General features: G+C 38.0%; 1 protein-coding gene across 2 annotated transcripts in view; it reads right to left on the reverse strand.

The window, feature by feature from the left end:
* Synj1 (synaptojanin 1) overlaps window positions 1–12369 on the reverse strand; it is a 71903-nt gene that overhangs the window by 42655 nt on the left and 16879 nt on the right. For both annotated transcript variants that reach the window (XM_028756323.1, XM_028756325.1), the window contains exons 4-8: window positions 9892–10159; window positions 6666–6891; window positions 5865–5948; window positions 1652–1713; window positions 788–884 (exon numbers count right to left, since the gene is read on the reverse strand). In XM_028756323.1, the coding sequence (XP_028612156.1) occupies window positions 788–884; window positions 1652–1713; window positions 5865–5948; window positions 6666–6891; window positions 9892–10159 (737 nt within the window). The remainder of the gene's footprint in view (window positions 1–787; window positions 885–1651; window positions 1714–5864; window positions 5949–6665; window positions 6892–9891; window positions 10160–12369) is intronic.

Below are 12369 nucleotides of genomic sequence, written 5' to 3' on the forward strand. Positions count from 1 at the left end.
CATTTATTGTCTAAAACCCATACACTATCCCAGAAAGACTGAGTGGCAAAATTAATTCGTGTGACCTAATTAATACTTTTGGTTGGTTTAGAAAATGAAATAGTTTCTAATAACCAGTATTTCATTGTTTGTTTTTTATAAAGATTTATTGTATTTATTTTTATGTATATGAATACACCATTGCTCTCTTCAGACACACCAGGGCATCAGACCTCATTACATATGGTTGTGAGCCACCATGTGGTTGCTGGGAATTGAACTCAGGATCTCTGGAAGAGCAGTTGGTGCTCTTAACCACTGACCCATCTCTCCAGCCCTAGTTTTTTATTGTTATGAACAAATTTAGTAAGTACTTTTACCTTCTAAGAATCTAAACTAAGTACCTTAGTTTTTAACACCAACTCTAACAGAGATTAACAGATTCATCTTTTATGCCCTCATTCAATACTATCTATACTGTTTAAGTTTACCTTTAAAGTATGACTCTCAAAAGCACAATGTTTAATTAATAATATTTTCCTCATAATCTTAAAAAATAGCTAATTCGGTTACTTTTCCACTTAACCTTAGAAAATGTCTTCTGGCTATTCTATGCACCTTATATAACATAATTGACATCGATCCAAAACTGATTATTTTGTCTATACTGATTTCTAACAGCCTCTGAGAGTTAAAGCATCATCACCAGGACCTAACTTTTGCCTAGGAGGTACTCTTCTTGCACTTTACTTTGTTTTTTGTTCCCATTCTAGGTGGGCAGAAGAGAAGATAAGGTGGTCATACTCACCTGGAAAGCCTTGCTCAGCATATGCTCACCTTCCTTAGATCCAAGCAGATTTACTACTATTTGTTTACCATATAAGTCCTTAAGTGTTCGGAAATGCCTATTGACAAAAGACAGGAAACAGCATAAAGCCTTCCCCAGTAAACGAGAAACTTAGAAAATTTGCTAACTTGGCTACAAATCTATCCTACATGTTCTCAAACACTTGCATTTATAAAGTTCAGTAAGTTCAATTTTCTTTCTGACTTATGGATGCCTTACTCTCACGGCCCGGAGCTCTGGAATCGTCCAGCCTCTAGCTTACTTTCCATTGTGAAGCTAACAACAGACAAGGCAGGTCATAGCACATCCGGCCCTTCTGATGACCACATGCTTCAGGAATAGTCACAAGGGTCTCCTGACTGGCTCTAGCCCTTGAAGGCTCCCTTAGCTGTGGCTTTTCTTCCCATAGTTTCTGTTACCTGAGGTCAAACAGGGTCTAAAAATGCTAACACCTGTTCTGACTCTTTCCAGAGAGATGTTACATTGTATATTCATTTTAGTTCAGTATTATTATAGTTCTCCCATTTTTAATTTTTTATTGAGAATTTCATACATGCATATAATACAATTAGTTATTAATAAGAGTTAATCTCTCACTGTGTCTATAAATGAAACTTTAATATATTTATATATGCTCAAGAGAAACTTCAGTGCAAAGTGGTGTGATTAATGTACACCGGTATTCATGAGGTACCACTGGAAAAAAAAAGCAATTATAAAGCAAAGAAAAGGTAATAATAGTTTCTGCTATATATAGCAATGCCACACAAAGCAAATACAACATGAACCTCATCTATAGTGTTACACAAAAATAACCAGTTCTACCTGTCAAAGGCAGGCGCATTGGCTTCAAAACCCCTTGACATACGAACACGATGGGATCCCACCTTAGGAAAGAAAAATGACTTAATCATTACCCAAAGCACAATCAGGACAAAAGAAACATCACCACTTGCAATCCAACTAATTCATTTAGTGAACACAGTAAATGAAAAGCCTGATCCTCACACGTGGTAATTTGTTTAGAGTTCAAGGGATCCCCTAATCCTAGTCGCAAGAAGCAGTCTCATATAAAAAGAATGATGGCCAGGTATGCTGGCACACAGCTCTAATGCCAGCACTCATTTTTACACTGACTGAAACAACAACAAACAGCCCAATTTGTACAAACTTAGATTTAAAAAGTAACATCAGAGCTTGGCTTAGTATTATTTGTTGTGTGAACCATCTAAACTTAGTACATAACAGAGAAGGGTTTCTATGTTTTATATCTTATAAGGCCTAACAAAGATAGAAAGAAAAATATATAAAGTGGAACAGCCAACATGCAAAATTCCCTTTTTTGAAAAAAAAATTTATATACATACATGTATGAATATATATATATATGTATGTATGTATGTATGTATGTATGTATGTATGTATATATGTATATGTATATATATATGACTGAGTCCTCTGACTTCAGACACACCAATAGAGGGCATTAGATCCCATTACAGATGGTTGTGAGCCACCATGTGGTTGCTGGGAATTGAACTCAGGATCTCTGGAAGAGCAGCCAGTGCTCTCATCCACTGAGCCAAGTCTTCAGCCCCATCCATAACATAGAAAGACTAGGAAGCTGGGCATGGTGGTACACTTTTAATTCCAGCACTTGGGACTCACAGCTAGGAAGAATGCCTCAAATTCAAGACTAAACTGGTCTACATGGATCCAGGCCAGGGCTACACAGTGTGACCCTGTTTAAAAAAACAAAATCAACAACACACATGTCTTAGATCCTCATAGTGGTCATGTATGCTGTAAATGACAAGAGGAAATAGAAAAGAAAAAAGAACAAGTTACACCCACTAGGAAATACTCATTAATAGTGACTTTTTGATGGAAGAGATTTTTGAGTGCTTTCATACATACTACTTACCTTATTTCAAACTTAAATATATATTCTGTTTAAGTTCTGTGTAACTAATTTTTTAAAAAAGGTTCAGATAAGAGATTTACATTCATAACCAAAATTTCTATTTTCCTAAGGAGCCTATTACTAACAATGTTCATGTGTCTTTTTCTCTATAATGGTAAAGACTCTAGTTATCTCAGCTCAGTAAAACACCAAAGATCTCAAAGGCATAAGAAAAGTTAGGCTGGGCTGGCATCCTTTTCTGAGAGAGTCAGGAAGCTGCTCTATGTTTAAAACAGAGTCTACACCTGGCTGGATGCGGTGACACACATCTTTAAAACCAGGACTCAGGAGGCAGAGGTAGGTGGATCTCTTTGTGTTCAAGGCCAACTTGGTCTACATACAGAGGCTCCAGGCCAGCAAACTACAGTGAGACCCTGCCTCAAAATGAAGAAAACAACAAAACAAAATAAAAACCCACCACTTTCCAAATAAAACAAAACAAAACCACCAAAAACCCTCACACCAGTCAGACTAGTCTTGACAATAACTAAGAATTTTAGCAAAACAGAACAAGGATTCATTGTGTTGTAGTCCTAGGCATACTGTAAGTAAACTAACACTGGAAAAATTCAGAGGCCTCCAGTTTCCACAGGGGAAGCAAGGCTTTGTTTTCAGTATCATTCTCAGTCCTAACTAAGACTCAGTCTGCTAGATCACACACACCAGAGGCCTACATTGAACACGGCTCTTTAAAGCACTGAGCACTTCTCAATACAATTCATGTAAGAATATACTTTTGGAAATAATTTAATACCATAATCTTATATTTTAAAAACATTTTGTAAAGATGAAGTAATTATGTTTTTAAAAATGAACTTAAAGATCATCAGGAATATCCTGAAAATGATGAGACATCACAGGTTACAAAGCAAAGGTCAGGTCACACATGTCACTAAATAGCAATGCCTAACCCTGACGAGCTGCTGTGTGCCAGGTACGGCTTTACGTGGTTTTAATTCAGTCTACATAGCAACCCCAGATTTACAGATGAGGAGACTGAGACAGACAGAGGAATTCAATCACTTGTGCAAGATCACCTAGCTAGCAATGGTAGATAAAGGGGTGTAAATAAGTCCAGTTTTTCAGCTACCAAATTCTCCTGCTTTAAAAGAGTAACTCATTCTATACTAAAATAATGAGAAAATAATGAAATTTTAAAAATTGAACAGGCTCCTGAGTTGCTACAGTTATGTCATGTGGTTTGAGAGTGGTCTGTCCCTTAAGGCTTTCATGCTTGGGAGGTTTGGTACCCAGGGCAGCAGTGTTGGTGATGGTGTGGAACTGTTGAAAGTAGGGCCTTCCTGAGAAAAGTTAGAGAGAGAAAGAGAAAGATGAGTGCTGGTACAAGAATTGGTTTTCAACCTTTCCAGGGTTGTCAACCCTACCTCCTCTCATCTTGGGACCATTATTTGGGTTCTTTTTGCTTATTTCTTCTGGTCCCTGGGCCTCAAATAGGCTGACTAACTCTGTGAAACAACAGATAAATAATTTTGTAGCAAAACCTATTCAGATACATTATCATAAGTTAGCTATGGAGGACCACGAGACTCAAGATGAGGTTGTTACTTTACCCAGGGTGTTCTCAAAACCCATCTCCACCCAACCTAAAAAAGGGGACTTCCACCCCTAGACCAAGCAGAGAGAGGCCACCCAGAACCCCCTCTGACAGGCGACCTGAATTCTTGCTTAGGCTGCGAGGCTAAGCACTGCAAGGGAATATCAATAAAAGTTAAAAATATCTCTCTGGGTTCCCTGAGGGACAAGCCTGACTGCATAGGGGTTGATGTCAAAAGTATCCCCTCTCCAGGAAAAAGACATCAGGATAGGTATGGCCCTCATGCCTCACTGGACAACAACAGGGGGACCGGAGCCATTACAAGGTCCCCTTCAATTACTGGAGGTCAGGCCTCTATCTCCGCCTTCGCAAGATTAGATTCACCACAGCCCGTCTTTACTTAGAGAAGGGAGGAGATGTCAGGGGCAGCCCTGCTTACACACTGAAGGCCTAAAATCATCCATAGGACTAAAATCAGCAATAGGCCTGTCATACATGTATACTAACACCAAGTTTTGGGTCTCTGTGGATAAACACTGAAACAGATGGCTATAAGCTATTATAAACAGGCAGTTTTTGTGACAATTTACCAGCCTGAGTAGTCATAGACCTTGTAAATAGGTAGCCTTGGCAGATATTACCAACTTAGATAAGGATAAGTGAATCATAGGCAGAGTCATAGTGACATATCCCCTGAACCCTCACCTAGCTGATACCATGTTCTTAAGATATCTGTATTCCCCTGAACACCCACGCTCCAGTGTCATCCCCTTCCCCATATCCTGCCTTTTTGTGTTTATAACCCCTGTGTGAATGAGTATAAATTATAATTTGAAAAAAAATAAATTATATATACATATATATATAAAAAAGAAAGAAAGTAGGGCCTTGTGGGAGTCTTTAGACTACTGGGAGAGATGCCCTGGGAGGGAATGCTGGCTTCCTGTGGTGCCTGAACTGAATATTCGACTCTTTCTTTGGCTTCCTGTTAAAGACATTTCCATATATACCCAGTGGTAATGCCGTCAAGGGTCACACCGATTTCCCAGTTGCCAAACCAATGGGCCTATCCGGTCATGACTTCTGATCTCTAAAATTATGAGCCAAAATAAAAATAAGACTTTTTTTTTGTTTGTTTTTGTTTTTCGAGACAGAGTTTCTCTGTGTAGTTCTGGCTGTCCTGGAACTCACTCTGTAGACCAGGCTGGCCTCGAACTCAGAAATACCCTGTCTCTGCCTCCCAAGTGCTGGGATTACAGGCATGCACCACCACCACCTGGCGACTTTTTTCTTTATAAAATTGGCCTATCTACAATAAATCACTGCAGTAATATAAAAGCAGCTAATACAGAACTGAAAGGAAGAATGTCTAAGAGAAGATGCTCTGCAGAGCCTCACTTGTGAGTATTACACACACAGAATGATCAGTAAAACTGAAGAACTAAGTTGAAAATGGACAATATGGAAATTTTCAAAAGAAAACAACAATAATAACAAACGCCTGGCTGTCAGGCACATACTTGCAAGCCTGGTTGCTCCCAGAACAATGGAACAGATCCTCGGATTTGTATGAAGGAAGAAACACAGTCATCTAAGTATATAACCTACAAAAAAAATTCCAAAGAAAAAACTGTTGTTTCTGTTTTAGGAAAGCAGCTACTAAAGTCTCTGCACTTGATGACCGCTTATATGTAAACTGTCCTCATCAAAGCAACCAAAAACAGGATACTAAGATTTTCAGTTAATAATAATATTGAACAAGAAAACAATAAAATATAAAATTCACATTTTAAAAAGAAAGTCTTTTTAATCTCACTGATATATATATATATATATACACACACATATCCTTATATTTCTTTTAATTTGTTCCTTAGCTTTTTTATATTTTCCAAAATCTAATTTAAAGATCTGAGTTGGGCTGAGTTATAGCTTGAAACTTTACAATTACATAGTTCCACAGCCAAATGTTATAATTTTAAAATTTTATGTAGTACATATCTGTAAGAATTGAACTTATTTTCACATAAAATATTTTTATTAAGCCATCTTGCTCTATAATTGAAGATTTTATGATTCACTGTCAAATGTAGAGCACTGACTATGTAAGAATACTTAATTAGTATTATAAACCTGTGTAAGTTTGTTCTAGGAAAGCCTTTCTTAAGGCCAATAAATAATCAAGAACATCAACACTATACGTGCCAAAATGTATTTGGAATGTATTACCTAGTACTTCCTGTGTTCCTCACAAGTCCATTACCCTAGTACTTCCTGAGTCTCTTTTACAACATAGTAAGAAATATAAAGCATTATGTTACCTGCTCTGTTTCTACAAAGTTGGCAACATGACCATCATCATTTGTTCCTCGGACGTTGAACCTTGTCCCAGCTCGTTCACAGCTTAGCCTTGAAATGAGGCAAGCTTTTGCCTGTTTATGGGCAGCATAGATTGTCCTAATCTCTACTCCTCCACACATGAGCCGCAATAACCAGTCATCACAGTTTACACCATAATGCTTGAGATGCAAATGCAAAGACTGATTCCTAAGGGAAGAAGTAACTGGATTAGGCTACTAAAGTACAAAATAACACAGAATAAATTTTATAACATTAGTGTATTATTACTATTACAAATAAAGAATATATTTACATTTGCTATGCTAAAAGCAAGGTTATAAAATGAAATGCAGATGCCTAATCAGGTGAGCTAGTGAACTAAAAACCTGTGGTTTTAGTATTGGTAAAACATTTCTAGTGGATAAACTACAGCATGCACAGAACTTAACTTGTCAAAAGGGGTTTTGCAAACACAGCCTACTTTAAAGAGACGTATATATAAGACTTATATATAAAGAGACATATATAAGGCTATTTTTAATTAACTTTAAATAGCCAGCATAGTTAGTAGCTTTCATCACACAATGTAAGGCACAGTGTTTTCTATGTCTCAAAAAATTTTTTTTGTTTTAGTTTTGGTCATGGAATCCAGGACCTCACTCACACTATAGTAAATGCTTTATTACTGAGTACACCCACAGACCCGTCTAAACACTGTAGTACTGCAGGTATCAGATAAGGCCTAGTTTACAAGTTTGAAGAGAAAAATGTTTTATTCAAGTAAAGACACAGCCCAGTGGTCAAAAACAAAAGATAAAAATATTTAGTGTTGCAATGACTAAATCATGAATGGAGGAGTAAGCCCTACCAAGTTAGTCTTTTCCTGTTGCACAGTACTCTTCAGAAGTCTGCCTCTATTGGAACTTTAGTCTTCCACAGTACACATATGGAAGACTCTGGAATATTCTAGGGAACCCACTAAAGAAGACACCTTTCAGCAAATAACTCCATCAGTTCAAAAGTTACTTTTCTATATTATTGTAAGCTCAGAGTTTTAAGATGTTGACCCTTTTTAAATGGACTTTAAGTGTTTTACAATGCCCTGGTATCTTACAAAAAGAGAACAGAAATATAACCGTGCCTTCTTGAACACAATAACAAGGAACAAAGCTGCCTTTCAGTTAACAGTAGGTGGAGGCCATGCACACTTTTTATAGATCAGCTACCATCCTAAACCTTCCTGCTAGCTCCAAAGCAAGCTGGAAGGCAGCTGAGGGATATGACCATTACCAGGATCATGTGAAGCCTGACAGCCATTACTTATTTAGCTAATACCATGACTTATGCTCTTATTGTATTAGTTACACTGATCTGAGGCAAACCTCAACCAATTATGACCCAATATGTCCAAGATCAAGCAAGGGTTATGTCATGGTGCAGACAAGTGATGTAGTTGTCCTCATTTAAATGGAGCTTGGATCTGAGGCACTGAGAGCAGGTAGTTTTTCTTTACTCTGTTGTCAATTTACATTTTCCCTTACTGTCAATGCATTGCTGTATTATTCTATTTACATTTATGACAAGTCTTGAGTAGTAGCAGCTTAAACTCTCTAATGAAATATAACTATAACTATAGTTTTTGAAAGAGGTGTTTGGCAGTCTAGCTGCAAAGCTTACTATATATCTTTCAAAAGAAAAAAATACAAAGCTACAATGATGTGAATTCTAAAACTTCCATTTTTTTCTGGACAAAAATTAAACTCAAGTATTTCAATCTTTAGCAAAACACAAGTTCAATCTATTGACCCACTGGATGACCGCCACCCAGGCTAAGATCTAAACATGTTCTGATCCCAACCTTTAATTAACAAAAAGAAAAGAAAAAAAGAATTATTTCTACTAATTAAACTTTGCAAATGCAATTGCACCTGCTTGGATTTCTACCGTGATGAGAAAGTTTTTCTCTGTCCATCGGAGATGGGGATAAGAGTAAGTGAGGACAGAAAGGCATGGCCAGCTGCCCCACCTGGCCTACGACTATTTACTTCAAGGGCTTCAGGGTTTCCCACTAGAAAAAACCATAGGATTGATAAAGGCTTCGCTCTGGAAAGCCTATTTGTGCATGCTTGACAAAAGTATATTCCATCTGGTCTTCCTCTCCTCTGCCAAGCCTGAGTCCCTGACAGGCGTGCTCTACAGTCTTTGTTTATTCTGCCCTCTCTGCTCTGCCCTCTCTCTCCTTTGAGTCAAGACTCTTCCACGTAAGCTATGAGGTATGTCTTTTCTCCTCAAGCTGTCCTTAACTTGGAGCCCTCTGACAGTGGGCAAATGTGTCAGACCAGAACAAACAACCCAAGAACCACACATGATGCTGAGAGTGAGAGGAAGGATAGCCTCAGAAGCAAATGCCTGAAATCTGAAGACAAAGACAGGTTAAGAGCACTGTCCTGGGGGTTTTAGCCTTACAATGTGTGTTAATGTGGTAATATAATTTCTATATGCATTAAAGAGAAGTCACCACTGATGCTGGCCACAGACAACAGGAGAAGCACCCTAACTAGAAGCACTGAAATCCAGTCTGCTACAATAAAGCCACACAACTTTCAGTCTGATGTGCTCTGCTCACCATTTGTGCTTGCCTATAGCCTGGCACATTAGTAATGTCATGTAACATACCCTGCATCCCCAAGTGTTAGTTACTGCTGTGCTAGACTGTGTCCCAATGCAGTATTTCCTCAGCCTGCTGCTCTCACACCAAGATCATCTCCTCAGGCTAGATGTGCTCAGCTGCCTACTGTGCACAAAGTATGTTCAATTTCCAGCACCAAAAAAGAAAGAGGATCAGCTACTTACAGTCTTAACATGGAAAATAAGGAAATGCTGCTTAGAATGTCGATCTTGTAAGAGATGAAACCTCAGAACTGACTGACACCCACACTACAAATGCCACAGATGAGTAGCTCTAAGATGTAAGCACGGTTCAGTACAGATCAGCAAGAGCCACTAATTGCTTCATCCCACATGACAGCTCCGTCAAGGTGCCACCATGCTCTGCTGCAGGCGCAGGGCAGGAAAGAGTACACACTCATCAACCCTTCCAACCTTTGTGCTCCCCAGAAACAGCTACTGTGGAGCACATCATGCCCCAAATCTCTGAGCTATCACATAGTAAATAATCACAAAGGAAGAAAGACAATACAGACTCACCAGAAAAATCTATTGTCAGTTGTGTGCTCTTGCATGCTTCGATGTGCATTCAGACTCAGATCTAAGCTGACTCCAGATGCAGACCATGCAAAATAAAAGTTTCCTGAGTTCAAAACTTTCCGTACTTCTGAAATGCGGTCCTCATCTGAAACATCAACTCGAAGTGATATAAACTCAGTGGAAGTAACTCGGAAAACTTCAGATTCTTGAATTTTCCCAACAGACATGCATCCAGTGACTAGGACCAGATAATGCAACATGGTATCACCTGAAAAAAGCAAAGATTTTACTGGATAAAACACCAATGTTTTCAAGCTTATAGCTTCAAGTTACATAGTTTCTTCTGACTTCTTCTTGTGTTTCTATCTTTGAAATCTTTTATTGTAATTTTTTTGTTTCTTTTTTTGAGACAGTCTTTCTATACTGCATAAACTGTCTTAGAACTCCTAATCCTCTGGCTTCAGCCTACCACACACAGGGATGAGAGGTGAGTACCACCATGCCTGGTCATTCTGATTATTCGTCAATATGTCTAAATTTTTTTTAAAGGGGAAAAATTCTTGTTTAAATACATTCAGTATATGAAGCACTAAAACATTAATGAGATGGTGTCACATTTACAAAGTCATTTCTATATTTAATCTAAGGCTATAAAATTTATAAAAAAAAAAGTTGCTTTCACTACCTTACTGATAGACAGGAAGTTCAGATAAGATAGTGAATGTTCAAGTTGCTTGTAAATGGTTATGTTTAAAAATGGCATGTAAGTCAGTGAGCTGAAGACAACAGAACATAGGAACAAGGCCTTGGTGACAATTTATTAAGCAATATGGTTCATAAAAACTTTCAGACTTTGTGTGGTTTTGTTTTCTTTCTGTTTTTTGTGCAAAAGGGATGATACTGGGGTTCATTCTGTGGCCCTAACTCCTGAATACCAGAATTTTTAAATTTTTCATGTAATGGCAACAAAAGTCTTATGAAATTAAGAGTTAGCAACAAAGGCACTGGCACAGGCAGAAATAGCTCTAAATCATGGCTCTTTACTTACCATCCAGACTAAATTGAGTGTGCTAGCACGACCAACCTGTAATATAATCCCCTATGAAATAGGACTAAAACATTTATTTCATGATTACTTGAGAACAGTACACAATCCAGCACAGTCTTTTGCATATGACAGATTAGTAACAAGGGTAAATTTCCACTCGATAGGCCAATGCTGCTCAAAGCAGAGTCCATCAACTCTTGGCAGCACACAATAAGTACCTGAGTCATAATGAAAACCTACTGTATAACTAAATCCACACTTTATTTACTTTACAAAAGTATTCATAGTTAGACTTCATCAAAGAAGAAAACCACATGTTGCAAATGCATGATAACGCAAGCTTATTGTCCCACACAGGCCATTAAAACCATGGACGAGGGCCAGTCTCCAAACTACACTTCAAGTCATACAAACTGCTAATCATGAAAGTTACCCTGAAGACCATTAAATCTTAATGGCAACATTAAGTCAGGGCTGAAGAGATTGCTCAGTGGTTAAGAGTCCTGCTCTTCCAGAGGACCCAAGTTCAATTCCCATCACCCACATGGTGGCTTTCAACTAACTGTCTGAACTCTAGTCCTGGGGGATCTGACACTCTGTTCTTAGTTCAGTAGGCTATCTGTGCATCTTTTACAGACATGGATGCTGTGCATCAAACACTCATACATATAAAAATAAATGATTTTAAGTTTAAAAAGAACATTAAATAGCAGACATTTCTGAATCTAAAATAGATGTCTTCCCCACAATATACTAGGGGACTCCAGTGTGTTTCCACACAGACACATATTCCTTACTATATTGAAAAGAAGAAAGATAATGCTTTCATTTTCTGCTGATGTATTTCAGCTGAACACTGTCTTGGGATCCTAAAACTGTTGCAAATCTATATAGAAAAGAAACATATAAGATTAGCCTAATTATTTTTATTGTCTGTGTAGGAGCATTTTCTCTGGTTGTATCTATGTGCACCACATGTAACCCTGAAGTTATATATGGTTGTGAGCTACTATATGGGTTCTGGGAAGCAAACCTGGGTCCTTTGCAAGTGGACCAAGTGCTCTTAACCACTTAGTCAGAGAGCTGCCAGGAAAGGCAGTCTGTTTTCTTTAATGGTGTGATCTCTGATGTACTGATCACACACCAGGAATAGACCCCACAGCCAAGAGTGGTTGACCAATGAATAGGCTTGAGAGAGGAATGGGGGAGGGAGGGACAGAGAGAGAGAGATAGAGATAGATAGATAGATAGATAGATAGATAGATAGAGAGTTAGTTAGTTAGTTTGTTGGATAAGAATGGAGGGATAGATCTGGAAGGAGTTGGTGGGTTGAATATGATCAAAATACACTCCCTGAAATTCTTAGTTAATAAAAATATTTAAAAAGATTATCTTAATGAATGTTTAAAAGGTAGCCTTTCTCATCTTCA

Source organism: Grammomys surdaster, unplaced genomic scaffold (genome assembly GCF_004785775.1).
Source record: "Grammomys surdaster isolate TR1022 unplaced genomic scaffold, NIH_TR_1.0 126118, whole genome shotgun sequence".
Lineage (NCBI taxonomy): Eukaryota > Metazoa > Chordata > Mammalia > Rodentia > Muridae > Grammomys > Grammomys surdaster.